Source organism: Coregonus lavaretus (assembly GCF_964263955.1).
Source record: "Coregonus lavaretus genome assembly, chromosome: 6".
NCBI classification, from domain to species: Eukaryota; Metazoa; Chordata; class Actinopteri; order Salmoniformes; family Salmonidae; genus Coregonus; species Coregonus lavaretus.
The window spans coordinates 41,864,718-41,885,905 of NC_139993.1; the positions used below are offsets into that span (position 1 = coordinate 41,864,718).

Here is a 21,188-nt window from a genome sequence, read left to right on the forward strand (position 1 = left end):
CTTTAACTGTTGAATAGTTACTTTTAGAGTGACATTTCTCCAGTCTGAAAAAATAAGCAGTTCTTCAAGCAACTTGTTCCTCTGCCTTAACCTTGTAAATTTCACCCAGTTAATTTTGTTGCTTAATTAACTCAGCTTTTTCCGTATCCGAAAGACTATTAGGTCGTCTCTGGAAGAGCGAATCTTTGCATGATCACGGCTATATTTTCTTAAATATTTAGCAATTTCAAACTTTTGAAGTTCGCAGTTTGTCCTATAGAGACTTTCACTCTGGACTTCATTCCAAAAATGTATAATGCAACCTATGATATCAAATTTGACTATTTAATGTTTTAATATGGAGCTATTTCGTTTCCAGTATGAAGCTTTGCATTGACTATCATTACAGAGAAATATTGAAGCTTGTATGCAAATAGCTCTTTGGTCTGTTAGAGGCGTGTCAAGAATATGAACAGAAGCATCCTTTCTTAAGCCCTCTGAAACCATCCAATAGTCAATACATGAACGTCTAGTACATGTTTTGTTACACCAGGTATAGGATCTCTCAAGAGGAAACTTCTCTCACCATATATCCACTAGATCAAACTTCTGCATAAATAACTTTATAACTTTAAATAACCAACGCCTTGTTGTAGCTTTCAAATTCTGTGAATATCATTTAGCTAGCTATCTAGTAACTGTAACAAATTTGATCCATATTTAGCACAGTAGAAAGCGTGCTTCCAGACCGGAACCCTGTAAAACGTAAACGCACCTGATTGTTCGGAAGAAAAGCCATGTCCACCAAAGCTCATGTTTTTCTGTGCTGCTTGCTTGTAGATTTTTTTTTTTACAACTGCAAAACCTTTGGCACAGGTTAGTCACACAATTTGTGCCATAACTCTGAGTGCACAGATTCAACTTCGACAAATGTAGTTTTGATTCACAGAAGATTCACCAGTCGCAAGGTTAGTAAATTAATGGCATTCATTCTGAAATTTTGTTGCATGCTTGCAAATCTTATTTAATTTATTCACATATCAACTTATATGTTTACAAGTGTTGTTGTATTTATACACAAAAGAAGTTCAATGTTTGCAAATATTTTTTGCAACTACAAAACTCAGTATAGAGGTGCAACTCATATTTTACATGTGCAAATCATACTTTACATGCTTGTATAATTAAGTCACTACTTTACCTCCATAGATTTCGGCTAGGTGCCAGCCGAACTGAAGCATGCTGATGCGAACCAACGGAGGTGAAATAATCAGCCCACAATTGATTATGAATGCAGGTTTTAGATTCAACAGTAAATCGACTCAAATTAATCAAGGATGCTTTATCAGTCTAAAGTAACTTCAAGTCCATCTGGGACAGAACACTTGCCCTGTCTTTTGCAGCCACTTTGTTTGCCTGGTCTGAGTGACACTAGGCAACTAACCAATTTTTTTTTATTTTTTTACACACACACAATGATATGGACAGGGGTCATTAAATAGCAGAAATTATGGAGGAGGGCACAAAATTAAAAGTCATATCCTATTCATAATGCAACTTCACATTTTCTTACAAAACCAAAGCTGTGCAGTCAATACGCTAACACATTTTTATATTGATGAAAAAACAGTCACAGCACATGTACAGACATTGGAACATTTATAAAAACTTGCTGATATGAATGTACTTGCTAATTATAAGTTACACTATGGGCTATATTGTGCAAGTAACACATTCCACTGGACAAAAAAAACACATCAAAGCATTGTTGGAATAACATAACTTAAATCAAGTAAATGAAACAGTCAATAATTCAAGATCAAAATAAATGTAGTGGACACAAATATTATACTAACGTCTTACAAATGTAGTTCATATTTGTGGAATACTCAAGACTATTTACAGTGCATTCGGAAAGTATTCAGACCCCTTCCCTTTTTCCATTCTAAAATTGATTAAATAAATAAAAATCCTGATCAATATACATACAGTGGGGGAAAAAAGTATTTAGTCAGCCACCAATTGTGCAAGTTCTCCCACTTAAAAAGATGAGAGAGGCCTGTAATTTTCATAATGGGTACACATCAACTATGACAGACAAAATTAGGAAAGAAAATCCAGAAAATCATATTGTAGGATTTTTTATGATTTTATTTGCAAATTATGGTGGAAAATAAGTATTTGGTCAATAACAAAAGTTTCTCAATACTTTGTTATATACCCTTTGTTGGCAATGACACAGGTCAAACGTTTTCTGTAAGTCTTCACAAGGTTTTCACACACTGTTGCTGGTATTTTGGCCCATTCCTCCATGCAGATCTCCTCTAGAGCAGTGATGTTTTGGGGCTGTCGCTGGGCAACACGGACTTTCAACTCCCTCCAAAGATTTTCTATGGGGTTGAGATCTGGAGACTGGCTAGGCCACTCCAGGACCTTGAAATGCTTCTTACGAAGCCACTCCTTCGTTGCCCGAGCGGTGTGTTTGGGATCATTGTCATGCTGAAAGACCCAGCCACGTTTCATCTTCAATGCCCTTGCTGATGGAAGGAGGTTTTCACTCAAAATCTCACGATACATGGGCCCATTCATTCTTTCCTTTACACGGATCAGTCGTCCTGGTCCCTTTGCAGAAAAACAGCCCCAAAGCATGATGTTTCCACCCCCATGCTTCACAGTAGGTATGGTGTTCTTTGGATGCAACTCAGCATTCTTTGTCCTCCAAACACGACGAGTTGAGTTTTTACCAGAAAGTTCTATTTTGGTTTCATCTGACCATATGACATTCTCCCAATCCTCTTCTGGATCATCCAAATGCACTCTAGCAAAATTCAGACAGGCCTGGACATGTACTGGCTTCAGCAGGGGGACACGTCTGGCACTGCAGGATTTGAGTCCCTGGCAGCGTAGTGTGTTACTGATGGTAGGCTTTGTTACTTTGGTCCCAGCTCTCTGCAGGTCATTCACTAGGTCCCCCCGTGTGGTTCTGGAATTTTTGCTCACCGTTCTTGTGATCATTTTGACCCCACGGGGTGAGATCTTGCGTGGAGCCCCAGATCGAGGGAGATTATCAGTGGTCTTGTTATGTCTTCCATTTCCTAATAATTGCTCCCACAGTTGATTTCTTCAAACCAAGCTGCTTACCTATTGCAGATTCAGTCTTCCCAGCCTGGTGCAGGTCTACAATTTTGTTTCTGGTGTCCTTTGACAGCTCTTTGGTTTTGTCCATAGTGGAGTTTGGAGAGTGACTGTTTGAGGTTGTGGACAGGTGTCTTTTATACTGATAACAAGTTCAAACAGGTGCCATTAATACAGGTAACGAGTGGAGGACAGAGGAGCCTCTTAAAGAAAAAGTTACAGGTCTGTGAGAGCCAGAAATCTTGCTTGTTTGTAGGTGACCAAATACTTATTTTCCACCATAATTTGCAAATAAAATCATTAAAAATCCTACAATGTGATTTTCTGGATTTTTTTCTCCTCAATTTGTCTGTTATAGTTGATGAGTACCTATGATGAAAATTACAGGCCTCTCTCATCTTTTTAAGTGGGAGAACTTGCACAATTGGTGGCTGACTAAATACTTTTTTCCCCCCACTGTACACACACAACAACCCATAATGACAAAGCGAAAACAGGTTTTTAGAAAAGTTTGCACATTTATTAAAAACATAAATATCTTATTTACATAAGTATTCAGAGCCTTTGCTATGAGACTCGAAATTGAGCTCAGGTGCATCCTGTTTCCAGCTGATCATCCTGGAGATGTTTCTACAACATGATTGGAGTCCACCTGTGGTAAATTAAATTGATTGGACATGATTTGGAAAGGCACACACCTGTCTATTTAAGGTCCCACAGTTGTCAGTGGATGTCAGAGCAAAAACCAAGCCATGAGGTCGAAGGAATTGTCCGTTGAGCTCAGAGACAGGATTGTGTCGAAGCACCGATCTGGGGAAGGTTACCAAAAAATATCTGCAGCACTGAAGGTCCCCAAGAACACAGTGGCCTCCATCATTCTTAAATGGAAGAAGTTTGGAACCACCAAGACTCTTCCTAGAGCTGACTGCCCGGCCAAACTGAGCAATCGGGGGAGAAGGGCCTTGGTCAGGGAGGAGACCAAGAACCCGATGGTCACTCTGACAGAGCTCCAGAGTTCCTCTATTGAGATGGGAGAACCTTCCAGAAGAACAACCATCTCTACAGCTCTCCACCAATCAGGCCTTTATGGTAGCGTGGCCAGACGGAAGCCACTCCTCAGTAAAAGGCACATGACAGCCCGCTTGGAATTTGCCAAAAGGCATCTAAAGGACTCTCATACCATGAGAAACAAGATTCTCTGGTCTGATGAAACCAAGATGGAACTCTTTGGCCTGAATGCGAAGCGTCACGTCTGGAGGAAACCTGGCACCATCCCTACGGTGAAGCATGGTGGTGGCAGCATCATGCTGTGGGGATGTTTTTCAGCAGCAGGGACTGGGAGACTAGTCAGGATCGACAGAAAGATGAACGGAGCAAAGAACAGAGAGATCCTTGATAAAAACCTGCTTCAGAGCACTCAGGACCTCAGACTGGGGTGAAGGTTCACCTTCCAACAGGACAATGACCCTAAGCACACAGCCAAGACAATGCAGGAGTGGCTTCGGGACAAGTCTCTGAATGTCCTTGAGTGGCACAGCCTGAGCCCGGACTTGAACCAGATCGAACATCTCTGGAGAGACCTGAAAATAGCTGTGCAGCGATGCTCCCCATCCAACCTGAAAGAGCTTGAGAGGATCTGCAGAAATAAAAGTTTTTTGCTTTATCATTATGGGGTATTGTGTGTAGATTGATGAGGGAAAAAAAGCAATTTAATCAATTTTAGAATAAGGCTGTAACGTAACAATGTGGAAAAAGTCAAGGGGTCTGAATACTTTCCGAATGCACTGTAGTTCAGTAACCATTTCAACAATATAAGCGGTTGCCTGTATTATTGCACATCAAGCCTACTTTCTTCAAACCTGAAATGAATTTAAAGTGATGTCACACTGTTAAACTGTGAATATTTAATCCACCTGTAAAACAAGTAATCTATATACAATTATATATTAATCATTAAAATGCCTTTAGAAAGTTACATTATATTTAGTCTAGGTTTACTGTAATATACAGTATTTCCTCCTTTGCACTGAAAGTGCCTGCCACTGCTTAAGCAGATAGTTGTAATATATCATCAGTGCCAACAAAATAAAAAGATATACAGTACCAGTCAAAAGTTGGGACACCTACTCATTCCAGGGTTTTTCTTTATTTTTTACTAATTTTCTACATTGTAGAATAATAGTGAAGACATCAAAACTATGAAATAACAAATACGGAATCAGTAACCAAAAAAGTGTTAAACAAATCAAAATATATTTTATATTTGAGATTCTTCAAATAGCCACCCTTTGCCTTGATGCCAGCTTTGCACACTCTTGGCATTCTCTCAAGGCATAGTTTTGATGTCTTCACTATTATTCTACAATGTAAAAAATAGTAAAAATAAAGAAAAACCATTCAATGAGTAGGTGTGTCCAAACTTTTGACTGGTAGTGTACATGCAAATACTAATACTCGAGTTGACCTGAGCTTGACCTAAAATCAGTGTATAAAAATTGCCTAATGAGGAAGTTGAATAATGCATGCTAAAATCCCTTATTTTGTTATCAGATTGAATGTTACTATAGCAAGATGCCCTATGCTTCCTTTCTTGGTAGTGTAGGGTGAGGAGTGGGCATACCACATTTCTGATCGATATGTGCCATTGCAAGAATGTTCAATATGTCGGCAGGACATACTTTTTCCTTTTTGCTAAAACCCTGTTCATGTGTTTTCTGGATTGCATTAGTCTGTTTAGGGTAGGAAGAAATTGATCCTCTGTGGTATTGATTTGCAGCCTTGGGCAGAGAATAGCCTCTCCTCCTTGGGTATATATAGCATGGCCTTTGCCACTTCGTCCAGCGTTCCCTCGTCTGGCTCCAGACCCCGCGCTGCATAGGCATCACGGGCACAGCGCTTGACATGACGGTACTCCAGAGGTAGGAAGGGCACAAAGAAGTCAATAAGGTGACCTGACATCAGTTCACTCTGTGCAAAGCCTCCTGTAAAGCAGACAAATGGGTTAATCCACAATTCCAGAAAGGTATTTACATCGAAACATGTTGCACTGAAATGTTATGGAATTCAAAATGTTTTAATCTGTTTCTAATCTGTATTCTGTCTTTTTGCAAACTATTTGTTGTTGTGTTAACAGTGTAGTAGTGTTCATGAGAAAGGCATCTTCAATCTTGCTCTGTGAAAATGTATTTACAGTGCATTCGGAAAGTGTTAAGACCCCTTGTCTTTTTCCAGTTACATTACAGCCTTATTCTAAAATTGATTAAATAATTTTTTACCCTCATCAATCTACACACAATACCCCAGAATGACAAAGCGATGTTTGGACTGGGATGTTTTTCAGTGGCAGGGACTGGGAGACTAGTGGGGATTGAGGGAAAGATGAATGGAGCAAAGTACTTAGAGATCCTTAATGAAAACCTGCTTGAGAGCGAAGGTTCACCTTCCAACAGCACAACGACCCTAAGCACACAGCCAAGACAACGCAGGAGTGGATTTGGGACAAGTCTCTGAATGTCCTTGAGTGGCCCAGCCAGAGCCCGGACTTGAACCAGATCGAACATCTCTGGAGAGACCTGAAAATAGCTGTGCAGCAACGCTCCCCATCCAACCTGACAGAGCTTGAGAGGATCTGCAGAGAAGAATGGGAGAAACTCCCCAAATACAGGTGTGCCAAGCTTGTAGCGTCATACCCAAGAAGACTCGAGGCTGTAATCCTTCAACAAAGTACTGAGGAAATGGTTTTTGCTTTGTCATTATGGGGTAGTGTGTATAGATTGATGAGGGGGAAAAAAAACAATTTAATCAATTTTAGAATAAGGCTGTAATGTAACAAAATGTAGAAAAAGTCAAGGGGTCTGAATACTTTCCGAATGCACTATATGTAAATGCTGAGAATGAGTGTGAATGATTGTAAAGCCACTGTTGGTACCTTGAGAATCCATAGCTTCAGCACGTAGCCGGTGTTCCAAGTCCTCCATCCCAATGTCCTCTCTGTTCTGCCCTGAGTGCCAGAAGTCCAAGGCCACATCGTTGATGGTGGTCCCACCAATATTACTACAAATAATTATTACAACATATCTTGGTGAAGGAAAAATCTCTGAGACATTTACCCATGACTAAGACAGTTGAGTTTCCTTACATTAGTTAGTGGAAGAGACATTGCAATGATTGAAAGGGTATATATGGCTAACCTGAGGAATAAGAAGACAGCCCTCCTATAGCTGACCCCATCCACATTGTCATAATGGTCCATATAGGGCTTGATGGCATCTATAAGGCCCGGGTGCAGTTTCTCAGCTTCATCAAAGATGAAAAGTGTCTGTGGGCAACGCAGCACCATGTCCCGGATAGCTTCTTTGAGCTGGCCCTGGAAAGAGAGAGCTATGGTGAGCACAAAAATATCCCCTCTCACTCTCTCATTTAAGACAGGTTAAAATATGCACATGCATTCCATGTATTATTCTACATGTTTTTATCCACTAAAAATGGCACTCTTTGTGATAATTTGTTGAGTTTGGAAATAATACTGTATATTTGTTTAATTCCTGCTTTGGTCGAGATCGATTTGTGTAATTTAATCAATTGCTTCACTATCATTTTGAAATAGTGATAGTATGTATTATGCTATTTAACATTGAATTTGCAATTGGTTGGAAGGTTGCCTAGCTGGTGTGAGTTCCAATAACTTTTATTTAGGAGGTGACCTGGAAAATGTCAACATTTACATTTTCTTTTTAAACTAGACATTTAGCTAGTCCTTAATGCATGGCAATAAAACAGGGTCTCAAAATATGTATTATATAATCCCATATACCCAACATAGTTATGTTCTGCACATGTTCCTGGCAGAGAGGAGTCGTGTCTGTACCAAGAGCTAGGCTCACCTTGTACGTGTCCACCAGTCTGGCATGGGGGAAGTGGAATGGGGCGATGAACAGACGCACACACTCGCTCTTCACCCCTTCCCGGTACAAGTTGTCAGCTACAATCCGGGTCACAAAGTTCTTGCCCGTGCCAGAGCAGCCATGGAAGGAGAGGGTCAATGGCTTATTGGATTCAGGGTTACTGATGAAGCCTTGCACAGCCTTCAGAACCACTGATTGGGCAAGGTGCTGCCCATGAAGCTTTAGCTGTAGATCACTAGCCAGACCTGAAACAGAACATCAAAATGAGGACTGCACAAAAATGACATAGCTGGTGGAACATACATGCACATAAATATTGCCTCAATATGACTTCATCATACCTGTAATATTATTTGTTATCCGACAATCCCCTGATTCACAGCACTGTCCCAGGCTGCAATACCACCGTGACAGCAAACTGATATAGTCTTGAGGGAATGCTGCCCACAGGTCCCTAGTAGGTACTGAAATGGGCACACAAATGTACAGTGTAAATATCTAATGCAGTATTAAAGACATAGCTGTTGCAATCAATTAAACAACACTATAATTTAATCTCAAGGCAAGTTTGCAAGGAAAAGACTAACACTTTTTCATATCATCACTGGTTCATAAATGAAATAAGATATTCCCTCTATGTTTGAATAAACTGGCTAATCATCGTTGCTTACAGTTTCTACATTGTAATATAAATAAGTTTGTCCTGTGTAAAAACGAATGTATGCCTTACAAATTGTTCCTATGGACAACTACAAGCTCCAGTGCGTCTGTTTCTTTGGTTATAGATCCGACATAATCGATCTGACTACACCAAGACTGTTGAGAAAACGGTCTCAATTTGGATATTTCTGCAGAATAATAAAACAATTTAAATTTTCAGGAAATAAAAAACACCATACCTTGCTGAGTCGCATCATCTTGAGTCGGTTGACACTCCCCTTCCCATATATTACAATAAATATAATTGAAATAATACGTAGATACATTTGAAATACTGTCAAATTGAAATAAATCTGCCTTTGCAGAAACAGCCCAAAATATGGGCAATAGTGGGTAGAGGAACATCAGTGACGCCGTAAATTTGCGATTATCAGAGAGGGGTCCTCAATGGCGGCGATCTTCGATCATCTGTCCATTCAAACCTGTCATACTATGTAACGAGATATCTGCCAAAAGATTGAACGTACGTATCGTTAGAAAATCCATACGTAAATTGTTAGGATAGTAAGAAAAGAAAATGCGTGAAACATGAAACGTAAACGTTACATTTAATCCGTGAACATACAAACACCATGTTACGATTACGGGCTAACATTTCAGGCTAGAACAAATATTGTGTTGCAATTATGATGTACAATAATACCTTTCAGAGTTTTGGCAGTTTCATCTCACCAACAAACAAAAAAAACGTACACCAAACGGCCTGTGAGGAGTGCTACGCGAACCAACATAACACAGTATAAAAAAGGGAAACCGGAAAGAGGTCACCTGCACGTTTTCAAGTTAAAAGTCTCCATTCTATATTACGCCTTAGTTGAGTTTACTTCACATTTAGGTAGCTAATGTAATGGATTTGCTTGCCAGTGCAAGTCTAGATAGCACTAGCTGTACAGGTACATCAAAGCTGGGACCGAGACTGAAAAACAGCTCTATGTCAAGGCCATCAGACTGTTAAATAGCCATCACTAGCCGGCCTCCACCCAGTACCCTGCCCTGAACTTGGTCAAGGTCACTATCTGGCTACCACCCGGTTACTCAACCCTGCACCTTAGAGGCTGCTGCTCTATGTACATAGACATGGAATCACTGGTCACAATAATGCAATGGTCACTTTAGTCATGTGTACATACGGTTTTACTCATTTCATACAGTACCAGTCAAAAGTTGACACACCTATTCATTCAAGGGTCTTTATTTTTTACTATTTTCTACATTTTAGAATAATAGTGAAGACATCAAAACTATGAAATAACACATGGAATCGTGTAGTAACCAAAAAAAAGTGTTACATCTAAATATATTTTAGATTCTTCAAAGTAGCCACCCTTTGCCTTGACAGCTTTGCACACTCTTGGCATTCGCTAAATCTGGCATAAGCTTATTCCCACACTTCACAATAACTCTGTTGCAGTGGTTTTAGGTATTATCCGTATAAGCTATTCCCTCCATCACGACACTGCTGCCCAGTTGGAAGAGCTTGATCTCCATGCGCCTTCAGAAAAGCACTCCTCAGCCTCAGAAGATGCCCTTCTGGAGGCATGCAGCCATAATACCCTAATGTAGGCATGATGCGTGCAACCTGCCATTCCAACATTTAATTCATCCTTCAGTTCAGTCAGTAATTTGTCTGAGTTGCAACAGGAACTAAATTAAAAAGAGAATGGAACAGTCTTATCCATTTGTTTGAGATCCATGTGTGTATTCAAAATGATCTAAATTCTACAAAGTTCTTTAACAATGACATTTGTAATTTAGACCTATCCCCCCCAAAAAAAAGCCTTCAACTTGCTGCCATAATTTTGGGTACTGGTGTCTCGCTGAATAATTTTATAACTGTTTTTATAGCTTATAGGGCTTCCCTTAAGAGGCCAAAATAGTTAAAGCACGTGCAGTGGCTGATAGGGAAAACTGATCTGGCAATAAGAATAGGCTATAGATATTCTTGACCATTTGAGACCCCTTGGCAATTTCGCTCAGGACCGGTTTTAGCCAAGACATCAATATTTTGTTTTGTCTCAATTCTTGCGTGATGGGGCTGTGCAATGCAAATGGCTATAACAAGCCTACATTGTATTAGTGAATTCCAGTCTAAATGCCTAATAAGGCCTTCAGTCTGTGCGCCCAAATACTTAAAATAAAAGTGATTCGGTTACATGATCACCACAGTAGCCCCACACGGCTATACAAACGCAATGATATGGCCATTAACACAACAGCATGGCATATTTAGATATCGTAAAATGCCTACCCTAAATTATATTTACTTTCTATTTTGCAGCTCAGGTAGTTATTCTAGACAAGGCTCTGTGTCCATCATTCGCACAAGTCATTTACTGAAGGCCCAAGCCTATACGTTGCCATCTACTGATATAACGTCGCTATTGAATGCAGTTCTAAAACGACTAATTTTATTTTGGAAATGAAACCGGAAGCTGCAACGCAACTAAGGTCTGGGCTAGAGTTACTTGATTAGCTAACGTCGACTAGCAACATTCAGTTCATGTCCTTGCAGAAGCCACATCACTGACCAATGTTTGTACATATAAAAAAAAAAGCTCTGTAACAAAGTAAAGGGAGATGTAAAGTAAGAATAACGTAAATGTTTATTCACATTAATTGACCGCCAAATGCAATGGTTTACTAAGCAAAGAATTCACTGAACATCCAAATTAATCCATATGGAAAACACCCCGATTTGCCATCAATTAATTTCCAACATTGACATGTTAGACATGCATTCATTCATTCATTTATTTTATTGACAATTGTAACCAAAACATTTAAGGTCTTACTAGATTAAAATCACTAGTCTGCAATAGAGGTCCACTAGATTTGCCTAAGAAAATACTAATTAAAAATCCACAAATTGACAGTTAAAATAAGGACCAAAACACCAGTTTCTGGTTTTGATTGGGTACCTAAAAGTGGAAGAGCAGTAAGTCGCACCAGCTAATGTGAAGTGTAGCTCTCCCAAGAGTCACTGGGCCAGCAGGTCCTAAACACCAGCACAGGTGAAACATTCTAACAGAGACGACAATTAGTGCACATATGCATCCAAAACAATCAGGAGAAAAACCAACAGACTGCTGCCTCCCATGGTAGTGTTTCAGCACCTTCCGATAGCCCTCCCATTTCTGAGGAGAAAAGGAAAAACGACTAAGCGAAATGTAGGCACAACCACAAACTCAGCAACTGTTGTGTACAACCTCAGATATAAATGGAACGGTAGGGGTATAATCAGAGTAATCATTTGGCAGAATCTCATCATCACAGGTGCATAAAGCAAATAAAGGGCAACGGCATCATGCTTACCTTGTTCTGAACAGCCACACTACAAGTTAGTTGTGAATTCACCATCCAGTCACCTAGAGAAGAGTTAAGTTAATCAGGGGGCAGTAATGATACAATGCATGTCCAGGTTACTCAGTTATGATCAAGTCAACATAAATTAAGTTCAGACATAAGCGTCACTGAAACCTGTTGTGTATTACACAAAAGGCATGTATACCAACCTGACAGGGACAGCGCCACAACTTCCAAGCCATCATGCCTGTTTCCACCGCTTCTGCAAATAAATTAAATATGGATCATCAAAATGACCACGGCTACCAAGAAAGCGATGGGCAAGGGCCACAATCTCAGATCAGTGTAACAATATTATCTCTTCAACAATATCAGACCTGATTCAATGGTATCTTTTCAGATTGCGTCATGCTTCTAGCCACACCAGATCATTGTTCTGCATCTACTGGGGCTGAAAATAAACTATGTTTAATAAAAATGCTCAATGTTTCCAACACCACAAAACGCAAGCACCACAATCATGATCAGAGTGTGTAACAATATGTCCTCAACAAGATCAGAGACCTGATTCAATGTCATCCTTTCAGATTGCACTGCCTTTTACTGTCAGTTCATATGGTATCTTTGTAGCTTACCTCATTCAGCCACTAGGATCCTGTCATACCATTTAGTCATCAGGACACTTGAAAGAGTCCTGTAAAGAGAAACTGTTAAAGTTGTATAGCAACAAATGACTAGTCAGTTTAAAGGCTACATCAGACAGGTGCAAAATACAGTGTCATGGAGAATCAGCTGAACAATACAGTCAGTGTCAAATATGTTACCTTAAGCAAACCATTTTAACCTTGTCCAGTGTGTCATTTCCATTGCCTTCTGGGGAAAAAAATACAAAGTTAAGACACTTCCCTGTGCAGTGAGGGGTCAAAGACCTAATCAAGCCAACACATCAGATAGGAGCGAAAGACAATGCTTAGTACTCGTCATCATTTATCTGCTGAACTATGCAGTCATCATTGTATCAGATTATATAGTAGGCACATGTTGGTTGAGTGCACAAAGTAGCTTACCATAACAGGCTCTGATAATTGCACTCCCACCGTGTAAGCCATCTGCAGAGAAGACATTACATTTGGGCTCAGGGAGACAGGAACAGTTTAAGTATATTAAACTACACTATCAGTAAAAACATTCTTTTTCAGTGAGATTCCCAATGTTTTTGAATAATTTAATTTGCATGCGACAATTGCTATGATATATTATGTGTGAGACAATGGCAGTTAACTATCAAAGCGCAGTAACATTGATACAAATCAATAACATTTGATCCCATACAGTCAGAACGGTTGGCGTTTCCTCAATGTAACTCAGATGTCCCTACCAACACTTAATTCATCATGTGAGCATGGGAGGCTTAGCATTCCGGGCTACTTTCCTGCGTTGTAGTTAATTAGGCTTTCTAAATTAAACCGTGCACTAGTTTACGTATTAACTTGTTTACTATTAGAAGACAATTGTGATAGCTTGATAATGGAGACTAATACTTGTTCTCGACATGTGACACACACGTGGTGGAGTTTTGCCTTGTCGCTAGCGAGCGCAAAACGACCAACTAGATCCTTACGCAAGATTGACACGTTTAACAGACACAGCTAATCAAGGAAGACGGCAAACAAACATTTGCACATAAATGAAAGAATGTGCTTTACAAAATACAAACTCAGCTTATACAATACAAACTACAATTATTACCTTTCTGTAGGATCCGAGAGGCGAAGGAGACCAAAAGCACCGTGGAGGCTGAATATAAATGGAATCCATTCGCATTGATTTATGGGAAAAGTCAGCATCGTCTACTATGATTGGCCAAACACGATTTTGTGTTTCTCTGGATTGGCTCGGAGAATCTCAGGGTACGACCCCATTAACCAACGATAATGTGACGAACTAAAAGACACTTCATGGTCAATCTGTTCTCTGCATTGGCAGTGCAGAATTTAGAGCCAATTTATGCTTGATCCGAGTTCCGTAAAATGTGGTGTGACGCAATTGCGATCAGAAAAATGTTGTGTGACGCAATTGCGAAGCCTCTGGAGGCATGCAGAGTCCAAATTGAGCTTCACACCGCATCGCTGTGCGCCGCACAAATTTTGTAACAATGCGGAGGTCTCTGTATAGCTCCGCATTGACATGATTGGTAGACGGTAAGTAGGGGCGGGAGGTCCAGTATAAACAAACTCATTTCCTTCCAACAGCTCTACGCTGCTCCGCGAAGCATGAAGCCATAACTTCTGCAGAGGCCATATCACCTGGAAATGCTGCATAGCCAATGAAGACGACAGATTGACAATGGAGCGCCTTTAAACCACAATATTTTTCAATGAAGGGTGTCAAACACTAAACAGAGGTAAACTCAGGGAGATTTAATAATATGCATCAATAAACATGAAAATGTGATACAATCAATGGTTATGATTTGAAGGAAATAAAAAATACATTTTGTTTTGATTGCTCGTTTGAAGCGATACTGAGTGATGTGGAAATGTATGGCAAGGCCTCAATTCAATATTAATTTACAAAGACATAACATGAAAAAATAATGGCTTTTAAGTTTGTAACCTCTGTAAATTCTATTTTATTAGAATATACAGTATTTACCTACTTTAGAGAGAATAGGATGAAAATCCACCTGAATTTGAGTTTTTCACCACAGGCAATCATTGCATGCGTGTATTCAGCAGGAATGTGCTCTATATTGCTACATATGGTTTCGGTCGCTGTATCACAACTCCTTTCCACTGACCAAAATGTAAATTCATGTACTGTATAACCTGGCCTTGCTTACTGATAAAACGTCTTCTGAGGGAAACATGAACAGATGACTTTAGCTGACAATATTGTACGTAATGGGTTCGCTGAAGAATATCCAGAAACATATATAATGATTCATATGCTCAAGTGAAAAATCTATATTTTATTTTAGGTACTTATCCAAACATCAGCTTACTGAGGTTAAACTGATGTTGAACTGAATGGGGAATCAACCCTTATTTTAAAAGCAGACATGAGACCATTATATGCTTTCCTATTGAACAACAATTGGAAAGCACATTTTGCACCCTCAACCAAATTTGGACATTCTAGCAGCACTCAATAAAACCTACTCTCATTAAAGCTCCTTAACATGTTACCCAATCATCTGAAAAACAAAACAAAAAAACATACATTTGTTCATAAATGCCAAAAGGGAAAATAATCAACATGGAGACAAGTCCTCTTCCTCGACTCCACCTTCCGTCTATCTTGCAAATGCATACTTATTGGGTTCTTCTGGTCCTCTTGAGAAGATAAACACACACTAGATGGTGGAGTTAGTACATGGGGAAAGGCAATGTCGACGAACTTGAGAGGGGACAAATGTAGAAGGGAAATGGAATGATTCCTGATGTGTTGCCATAGAGTTCATATCCTCAAATATTTACTATTGCCATAAGGAAAGAGAAAGGAAATAAAAAAGAATATATATATTCATCATATGTATCTATATATAAACAGCTGTAGCTAGTTGTAAGCAAGCCAAGTTCTCCCCCTTGTGATTCCACCATAAGGCTGTCAAACTCCCGGAGGTACAGCTTTCATTCCTCAGTCACCAGTTTCCCTGAGATATAGAACGCTGTTTTTCAAGGATTGTTCAATCAAAACACCCTCCCCCTCGGGGAAAAGGACATACCCTCGTGGGATCCTCCTGCCAGATTGTGAGGGCTTGTTTGTGTAGCCGAAGGGCATCGGTACTGGTTTTGTTATTATGCTTCTTTTAGTCGTTTAGGGGATGGAGAGGTGGAGGCGGTGGGGTTGGCGAAAACAAGGAGTATTCTTTTTTACATCGTAGATGTTTCTTCTTAATTTCATTCCATTTTAACTTTGAAAATGCAAAGCTGTGTACATGTTCAATCATCAGTCATTCCAAGGCTTGGATAAGAAGTGGTTCGAAAAAGAGTTCTTATTAAGACTCCGAGATCTGTATCTGTGGCCTCAGTGCCTCTGTGATCCAGTTCTTTTCAGTAGAGGCTCATCGTAGACCCAGCACTCTCCATCCTCATGGAACAACTGCAGGGAGTAAACAGAGACTTAATCAGTGGGGACTACAATACTTCTTTCAAAAATCGAAAGGTACAGGTTAACATTTGCATCTGCAATTAACACAAATATTTTGACAAGTAAGCGAGGCACCCTATGAGTCATATACTTTCCATCTACATATTAAACTATGTACAATCATCATTACTGTGAACTATTAACCTTGATATGGACTGGTGGCCGTTAATATTGCTGTCAGGGCTCTGGAGATGTGTGATAAGAATAGGCACACTCACCCTAGTTTCCCACTGCATTTCGTTTTCCTTCCTCTCCCTGGCCTCCCCCCTCTGCTTCTCCTCCAGCCTGTGCTTTGCTTCCGTTGCTGCATCGATGTCTCTCGACTTCAGGCTGACCGTCACATCCTTCCACAGGCTGAGGGTAAAACACAAACAGGGACTTGAGGTTTCAGACCAAACAAAATAAATATATTGTTAAATCAGATTATTTTATGCCTGGTTGGATTGATAGCCCAATTAAACTGTATGCCATGACAGGAGCTACTACCCCCACATCAACAGAAAGGGGACTGGACAGAACAAATGAAAAACAGCTACTTATTAATGCACTTCTGTGGCCATGAAAATACAAAGAGAGAGGCTTCTCACCTGCGGGACTCATACTCCAGCTGGTCCTCCAACTTCCTCACCTTCTTCTTGATACAGCCCATTTTCTTTGTGTCAATGAACAAGGAGTTTTCCTGGATTCAAGAGATAGTAAGTTAGGGTTGAAAGTGTCTATTAAAATATTAACACTTTCTATTTTGATTTTAATGTAAGAGGTCAACCTTCAGTGTTTGAGGTAAAAAACAAAAACAAAACAAAAATTCATTGATATCGAGCAGAGATCACATTTTCAAACTGAACTCACCCCAGATGCCCACTTAGCGTGCATCACTCCATTCCACTCTCCTTCAATGGAGCAGAATGACTTCTTGTCATTGGGAGGACTGCAAACAAACACATTTGAAATATATAGTGCCTTCGGAAAATATTCAGACCCCTTGACGTTTTCCACATTTTGTTACGTTACAGCCTTATTCTAAAATGGATTAAATAATACATTTTCCTCAGCAATCTATACACAATACCCCATAATGATAAAGCGAAAACAGGTTTTTAGAAATTTTTGCAAGTGTATTACAAAAAACAGAAATACCTTATTTACATAAGTATTCAGACCCTTTGCTATGTGACTCGAAATTGAGCTCAGGTGCATCCGGTTTCCATCCATCATCCTTGAGATGTTTCTACAACTTGATTGGAGTCCACCTGCGGTCAATTCAATTGATTGGACATGATTTGGAAAGGCACACACCTGTCTATATAAGGTCCCACAGTTGACAGTGTATGTCAGAGCAAAAACCAAGCCATGAGGACGAAGGAATTGTCCGTAGAGCGCCGAGACAGGATTGTGTCAAGGCATAGATCTGGGGAAGGGTACCAAAACATTTCTGCAGCATTGAAGGTCCCCAAGAACACAGTGGCCTCCATCATTCTTAAATGGAAGAAGTTTGGAACCACCAAGACTCTTCCTAGAGCTGGCCGCCCGGACAAACTGAGTAATCGGGGGAGAAGGGCCTTGGACAGGGAGGTGACCAAGAACTCGATGGTCACTCTGACAGAGCTCTAGAGTTACTCTGTGGAGATGGGAGAATCTTCCAGAAGGACAACCATCTCTGCAGCACTCCACCAAATAAGGCCTTTATGGTAGTGGCCAGACGGAAGCCACTCCTCAGTAAAAGGCACGACAGCCCGCTTGGAGTTTGTCAAAAGGCACCTAAAGACTCTCAGAACATGAGAAACAAGATTCTCTGGTCTGATGAAACCAAGATGGAACTCTTTGTCCTGAATGCCAAGCGTCAGGTCTGGAGGAAACCTGGCACCATCCCTACGGTGAAGCATGGTGGCAGCATCATGCTGTGGGGATGTTTTTTAGCGGCAGGGACTGGGAAACTAGTCAGGATCGAGGCAAAGTTGAACGGAGTAAAGTACAAAAACCTACTCCAGAGCGCTCAGGACCTCAGACTGGGGTGAACGTTCACCTTCCAACAGGACAACGACCCTAAGCACACAGCCAAGACAATGCAGGAGTGGCTTTGGGACAATTCTCTGAATGTCCTTGAGTGGCCCAGCCAGAGCCCGGATTTGAACCTGATCGAACATCTCTGGAAAGAGCTGAAAATAGCTGTGCAGCAACGCTTCCCATCTAACCTGACAGAGCTTGAGAGGATCTGCAGAGAGGAATGAGAGAAACTCTCCAAATACAGGTGGTGTGTCAAGCTTGTAGCGTCATACCCAAGAAGACTCGAGGCTGTAATCGCTGCCAAAGGTGCTTCAACAAAGTACTGAGTAAAGGGTCTGAATACTTATATCAAATTTAAAAAACAGAAATCACATTTACATATTTGCTAAAATTGATAACCTGTTTTTGCTTTGTCATTATGGGGTATTGTGTGTAGATAGGGGAACACAACAGTTTAATCAATTTTAGAACAAGGTTGTAACGTAACAAAATGTGGAAAAAGTCAAGGGGTCTGAATACTTTCCAAATGCATTGTATAATAAACATTTTTGAGGACCTGTTTTGGCTTGTGGGTGCTACTTTCAAAACTACTGGCTGAAATTATCCAAAACCTTTAGAACGCATCTTTAACATCACAACAAAAACTGATTTCCATATACTGCTATGAGCACAGTAAATAAAGCAATAATAGGCTAACACTACATGCATGATTAAAAATAAGAAAATCCTCCTTACAAGATCTCAGCGGTGATCCTGTGCTTCTTGCCACCATAGAAGGGCTTAGTGTGAAACACAATGCTGGCACTGTAGCCCGTTTTGGAGCAGTTGATGTTACATTCTCCACCCAACTCCACCCATGGGACGGTCAGGATCGACCTGAAGAGAGAAGGAACACCCCATTACATGTCAGGTCAGGGAATCCAGATAACATGGTATACCCATTTATACACACTCACTTAACATACAGTACATTTTGTGCACTGTGCTGGAGTTAACTTATTTTTAATTGAACTGGGGCTTTTATTTCCAGAACCACAAACGTGAGAGAGTGTGAGTGTGTGTGCTATTCACTTTTAAAAGCATGAGCCTACCTGCCATAGCCATTGGGGAAGGTGAGTATGTAGTGCTCGTCATGTTCCAGACAGGACACACAGCCTACAGGAGAAATGGGGAAGCACACACTTCAGAATACACAGAAGACCATAAGGTTTTTGTAAGTGTGTGAGCACACACGTTTATGGACGATGTGAGCCATCTACCGTTGGTAGAGATTGGTTGAAGAGATTTCTTACCCTGGCCAATATTGTGGACTCCAATTGACATTCCTAAGAACTTTGACTTGGTCCAAATGTGGGCGTTGAACTGAATCTTTTTACTGAGACACTCTGCGTAGAATGCAGAAACTACAAGGAAGAGGAAAGGCAACAGTACAGTAAACATGTTATAGCAGTTAACTTAACTCTATGGCTCTGGTTCTGTGTCAGCTGTCTAATGTTGACGGGGTGGGGAGACTCACTAGGGGGGTGATGAGAGACCTGCTCTGCTACAAAAGACACACTGTTGGCTGAAGACCATGGCACTGGACCCTCTGACGATGGCTCCTGAGGGGTGGGAGGAGGGGTCGGTGGTTAGCATTTATTTATCAGTAAAGAATTGATGAAACAAATTAAAAAACTTGCCTCAGTATCACAAAACTTTACACTGATTATAGTATTATAAAACTAGTTTAAAAATCAAATCATATCAATATAAATTGTCAGTCTTTATTGTGGTACAATGGGCTCGGTCAAGGCTGCTCTGTCAATGCTCACCACTGCAGTGAGCTCCTCACTCTCTGAAGGCAGGTCCCAGTGGCAGAAGAAGACCTCTCCCAGGATGGGGTTGTAAGGCTTCTTGGCCACTGAGCTTTTCCTCCCTGCGTGGAAGGCTGACATGTACCATTTTACCACCTGAACCATGCGCTCTTTGGGTTCTAGCTGATCCGCGATACTGGGGATGAGAACATCAGTCGTCACACCACTGGATCAAAGGTTATAATGCCATGGATGGGATTCTGAAACAAAATGTTTTCCTTCTTTTTGGGTACATTTGGAGAGAATTTGAAGTGATGTACCTGACAAACAAATCCGGATGTGCAAAGAAGTCAGCATACATCTCCAGCAAAGACCTCCTCTCTAAGATAAATGTGGGGAGGACCACCTGAGGAGAGAGAGAGAGGGAAAGAGAAAGAAACAGTTAGCAAGAGAGAAAGAGAGAGTGACAGGACGGACAGACACACAGAGCTCTTACCTTGGTGAGGTCCATGCCCAGTCGCACCTGGGACAGCAGATGCATGATGACACTCTTGTGCTCCTCCACAGACTCCCCCTGATCCTCCGCCTCATCATCATGGCTGTCAAATTGATCTGACCAGAGCAGACAGCAGAGAGTTAAAAACACCTACAGTAGACCAGCCACCACTGATTCAGGACAGCCTGACATCCTCTTTTCTGTTACGAAAGAAAACATCAGCCAAAAAAGGAACAGAATGTGTGATGTTGTTACAGAGAAATACATTGAGCTCCAAAAGTATTGGGAAAGTGACACATTTGTTGTTGTTTTGGCTCTGTACTCCAGCACTTTTGATTTCAAATGATACAATGACTATGAGGTTAAAGTGCAGACTGTCAGTTTAATTTGAGGGTATTTTCATCCATATCGGGTGAACCGTTTACAAATTACAGCACTTTTGTACATAGTCCCCCCATTTTAAGGGACCAAAAGTATTGGAACAAATTCCCTTATACAGTGAGGGAAATAAGTATTTGATCCCTTGCTGATTTTCTACGTTTGCCCACTGACAAAGAAATGATCAGTCTATAATTTTAATGGTAGGTTTATTTGAACAGTGAGAGACAGAATAACAACACAAGAATCCAGAAAAACGCATGTCAAAAATGTTATAAATTGATTTGCATTTTAATGAGGGAAATAAGTATTTGACCCCCTCTC

At 40.5% G+C, this 21,188-nt stretch overlaps 2 protein-coding genes and 1 long non-coding RNA gene across 5 annotated transcripts in view; all 3 read right to left on the minus strand.

Moving 5' to 3' along the window:
• Positions 1 to 3,557: 3,557 nt before the first annotated feature.
• Positions 3,558 to 9,463, minus strand: LOC311130612 (torsin-1A-like). Its single transcript, XM_084163397.1, has 7 exons — positions 9,382 to 9,463; positions 8,918 to 9,184; positions 8,360 to 8,482; positions 7,998 to 8,263; positions 7,305 to 7,480; positions 7,043 to 7,167; positions 3,558 to 6,095 (listed from the first exon to the last, which is right to left on the minus strand). The coding sequence occupies exons 2-7, from the start codon at positions 9,081 to 9,083 to the stop codon at positions 5,848 to 5,850; spliced, it is 1,104 nt and encodes a 367-aa protein (XP_084019523.1). The 5' UTR covers positions 9,084 to 9,184; positions 9,382 to 9,463; the 3' UTR covers positions 3,558 to 5,847.
• A 1,860-nt stretch (positions 9,464 to 11,323) lies between these two features.
• LOC311130734 lies at positions 11,324 to 13,838 on the minus strand. The gene is made up of 8 exons (XR_014613385.1): positions 13,791 to 13,838; positions 13,109 to 13,150; positions 12,866 to 12,914; positions 12,677 to 12,735; positions 12,419 to 12,492; positions 12,251 to 12,303; positions 12,051 to 12,103; positions 11,324 to 11,872 (listed from the first exon to the last, which is right to left on the minus strand). It is a non-coding gene; the product is annotated as an uncharacterized lncRNA (long non-coding RNA).
• A 608-nt stretch (positions 13,839 to 14,446) lies between these two features.
• LOC311131248 (oxysterol-binding protein-related protein 9-like) overlaps positions 14,447 to 21,188 on the minus strand; it is a 50,088-nt gene continuing 43,346 nt past the window's right edge. For all 3 annotated transcript variants that reach the window (XM_084164111.1, XM_084164109.1, XM_084164110.1), the window contains 11 exons: positions 20,487 to 20,602; positions 20,311 to 20,396; positions 20,009 to 20,186; positions 19,714 to 19,798; positions 19,490 to 19,600; positions 19,289 to 19,352; positions 18,933 to 19,073; positions 17,043 to 17,121; positions 16,781 to 16,872; positions 16,412 to 16,547; positions 14,447 to 16,145 (listed from right to left, as the gene is read on the minus strand). In XM_084164111.1, the coding sequence (XP_084020237.1) occupies positions 16,071 to 16,145; positions 16,412 to 16,547; positions 16,781 to 16,872; positions 17,043 to 17,121; positions 18,933 to 19,073; positions 19,289 to 19,352; positions 19,490 to 19,600; positions 19,714 to 19,798; positions 20,009 to 20,186; positions 20,311 to 20,396; positions 20,487 to 20,602 (1,163 nt within the window). In that variant the 3' untranslated portion in view covers positions 14,447 to 16,070. The remainder of the gene's footprint in view (positions 16,146 to 16,411; positions 16,548 to 16,780; positions 16,873 to 17,042; positions 17,122 to 18,932; positions 19,074 to 19,288; positions 19,353 to 19,489; positions 19,601 to 19,713; positions 19,799 to 20,008; positions 20,187 to 20,310; positions 20,397 to 20,486; positions 20,603 to 21,188) is intronic.